Genomic DNA, 2,088 nt, shown 5'->3' on the forward strand with positions numbered 1-2,088 from the left:
CTAATTAATTTTTAGTGAGGAAATTCAAATTGTCTCATAAAAATTAAGCGACAACCCATTAAAGTTGTCGCCAAATTGATTTTCAGCGAGGAAGGTAAGGTTGTCACATAATCATTAACTGACAACTCACAGAATTGGTCACTAAATCAGTATTCAGTGACAGAAATCTAGTTGTCACATAAACATTAAGTGACAATCCACAGCAGTCGTCGACTAATTAATCTTTTGTGAGGAAGTTAAAGTTGTCACAAATATATTAACCGACAATTGGTAAAAATTGTCGCCTAATTGACATTTTGCGAGGAATTGGGTGTCGCAAAATGTCATATGGGCGACAACTATCAATTTCTCGCAAATACCTACTTTATGCGAGAAATCGGTTGTCACCGATGGGATCATGTGCGACAACTGAAATTTCCTCGTATTTGCCAAGTTTTTGCTACGATTTTTGGGTTGTCACAATGAAATTCCTCGCTTTTGCTATTTTCTCTTGTAGTGCAAGGAGATCAAGGTCGAAGGTTCTGGGCAGCGACCTCACCTAAAACTTCAAGGCCGATCAAGGTCGACTACAAACTGGTATCCGGCGGGTCCACCGGCAAGAAGCTCAAGATCGACGTCTGGCCTCCGTCCGGCAAGATCCGCTCCGCCAGATCGCAGCAGAAGCATGGACGTCGCACTTTTGCGGCACTACGGACGTCCGCTTCTGATCCTCTCTCTTCTTATACACACACACATATATATATATATATATATATATATATATATATATATATATATATATTCTTAATTTCTACGTTTCTGTTGTATTAGTTGGTATTGACTGATATTAAAAACTTATTCAATCCATTTATCGTCTTCATGTTAAACAATAGCAGATTTCTTGGAAATTACTGTGCTATTGGCCTCTCAATGGTAAGAAAATTAATAAACAGCAATATATTCATATAACTCTTCAACAAATCCATGCTTCACAAAAGAATAAAGAATGTACAAACAAATCAAGAAATAGTCTTTTGTCATCCCCCAATCCAAATGCTAGCTGTAGATGCAGCCTAGCTCCACCTTCCTGCACTCACTTGGATTATATGATCACTTGCATTGTAAAGTTTTGACAGTCTTTGAGGATAAATCAAATGCTATGGTGCAGTCCATTGCAGCATTCTTGTTCTTCTTCATTATGAGCATCAATTCGACTTTTCCTTTCAATTGAACCTGGCTGGTCAGTGTCAGCACCCCACTGTTCAATTCACTTCCAAGTGTAGAACTGCTTGGCAAAGCAATAGTATCCACATTGACTTCGACATTGATCTTCTTGGTGGAACGCATTCCAGCCTTGCTCTTAGGAATAGCAACCTGCCCAATAGTCACACCTTGGTACAGGAATGTCGCACTACCTGCATCAAACTTGTATGGACCCCAATTCGTGTTCTTGATCCTAATCTGGGTTGTGAACTTTGCATCAAATGAAGGTGTTGCAGGGACAGAGTTGAGAGTTTGGACACTGATTTCGGCCAATCTAGCCTTGGGGGTCTTGACTTTCATCACAGTAAGACCAAAAACTGTCATCACTATGATTTGAAAGACAATAAAAATACCAATGTAGGTAAACAACTTGATTCTCTTCTTGCGTTTCAGCTCATCTTCAGATACCAAAGACTCTCTATCGCTTCCTGTGTAACCATTTGCAGGGGCAATAGGATAAGCCTGGTCGGTCTTCTCTGCCATCCTTCAATAAAACTGAAAAGAAAATCTCTCTGCTATTGGGGGTTAGTTTGCTATGTATGATGTATCAAACTATGTACTGAAGAGAGCTTGTCTGTTTATGCAGTTGGAGTAGAAATGTATGTATATATAGTGTTTGGAGTCTGGACAATTTCAATATGTTACCGAGTAGAATAAGCTTCCTGGAATGTGTAAGTAGGACTTGAAGAAAGAATTGTATTCCAAGACCAAACGCGTCCAAAGCCAAATATAGGAATTATTAGACTTCTAGATGATTTATGACTTTGGTGACTGGGTTTCAGGATTTTTATATGTTGTATTTAGGCGTCAATATCATGTGTGCATCAAGTGGAGAATAAACAAGGA

The 2,088-nt window shown here is 39.0% G+C and overlaps 1 protein-coding gene across 1 annotated transcript; it reads right to left on the minus strand.

Annotated features, from left to right (window-relative positions):
* Window positions 1–910: 910 nt before the first annotated feature.
* Window positions 911–1,831, minus strand: LOC133745624 (uncharacterized). The gene has a single exon (XM_062173730.1). The coding sequence runs from the start codon at window positions 1,723–1,725 to the stop codon at window positions 1,090–1,092; it is 636 nt and encodes a 211-aa protein (XP_062029714.1). The 5' UTR covers window positions 1,726–1,831; the 3' UTR covers window positions 911–1,089.
* Window positions 1,832–2,088: the final 257 nt, after the last annotated feature.

Source organism: Rosa rugosa, chromosome 4, assembly GCF_958449725.1.
Source record: "Rosa rugosa chromosome 4, drRosRugo1.1, whole genome shotgun sequence".
In the NCBI taxonomy this organism is placed as follows: domain Eukaryota; kingdom Viridiplantae; phylum Streptophyta; class Magnoliopsida; order Rosales; family Rosaceae; genus Rosa; species Rosa rugosa.

Bases quoted from the DNA above. Each gene is read 5' to 3' on its own strand.
- LOC133745624 (XM_062173730.1), bottom strand. From the start codon at position 1,725: ATGGCAGAGAAGACCGACCAGGCTTATCCTATTGCCCCTGCAAATGGT.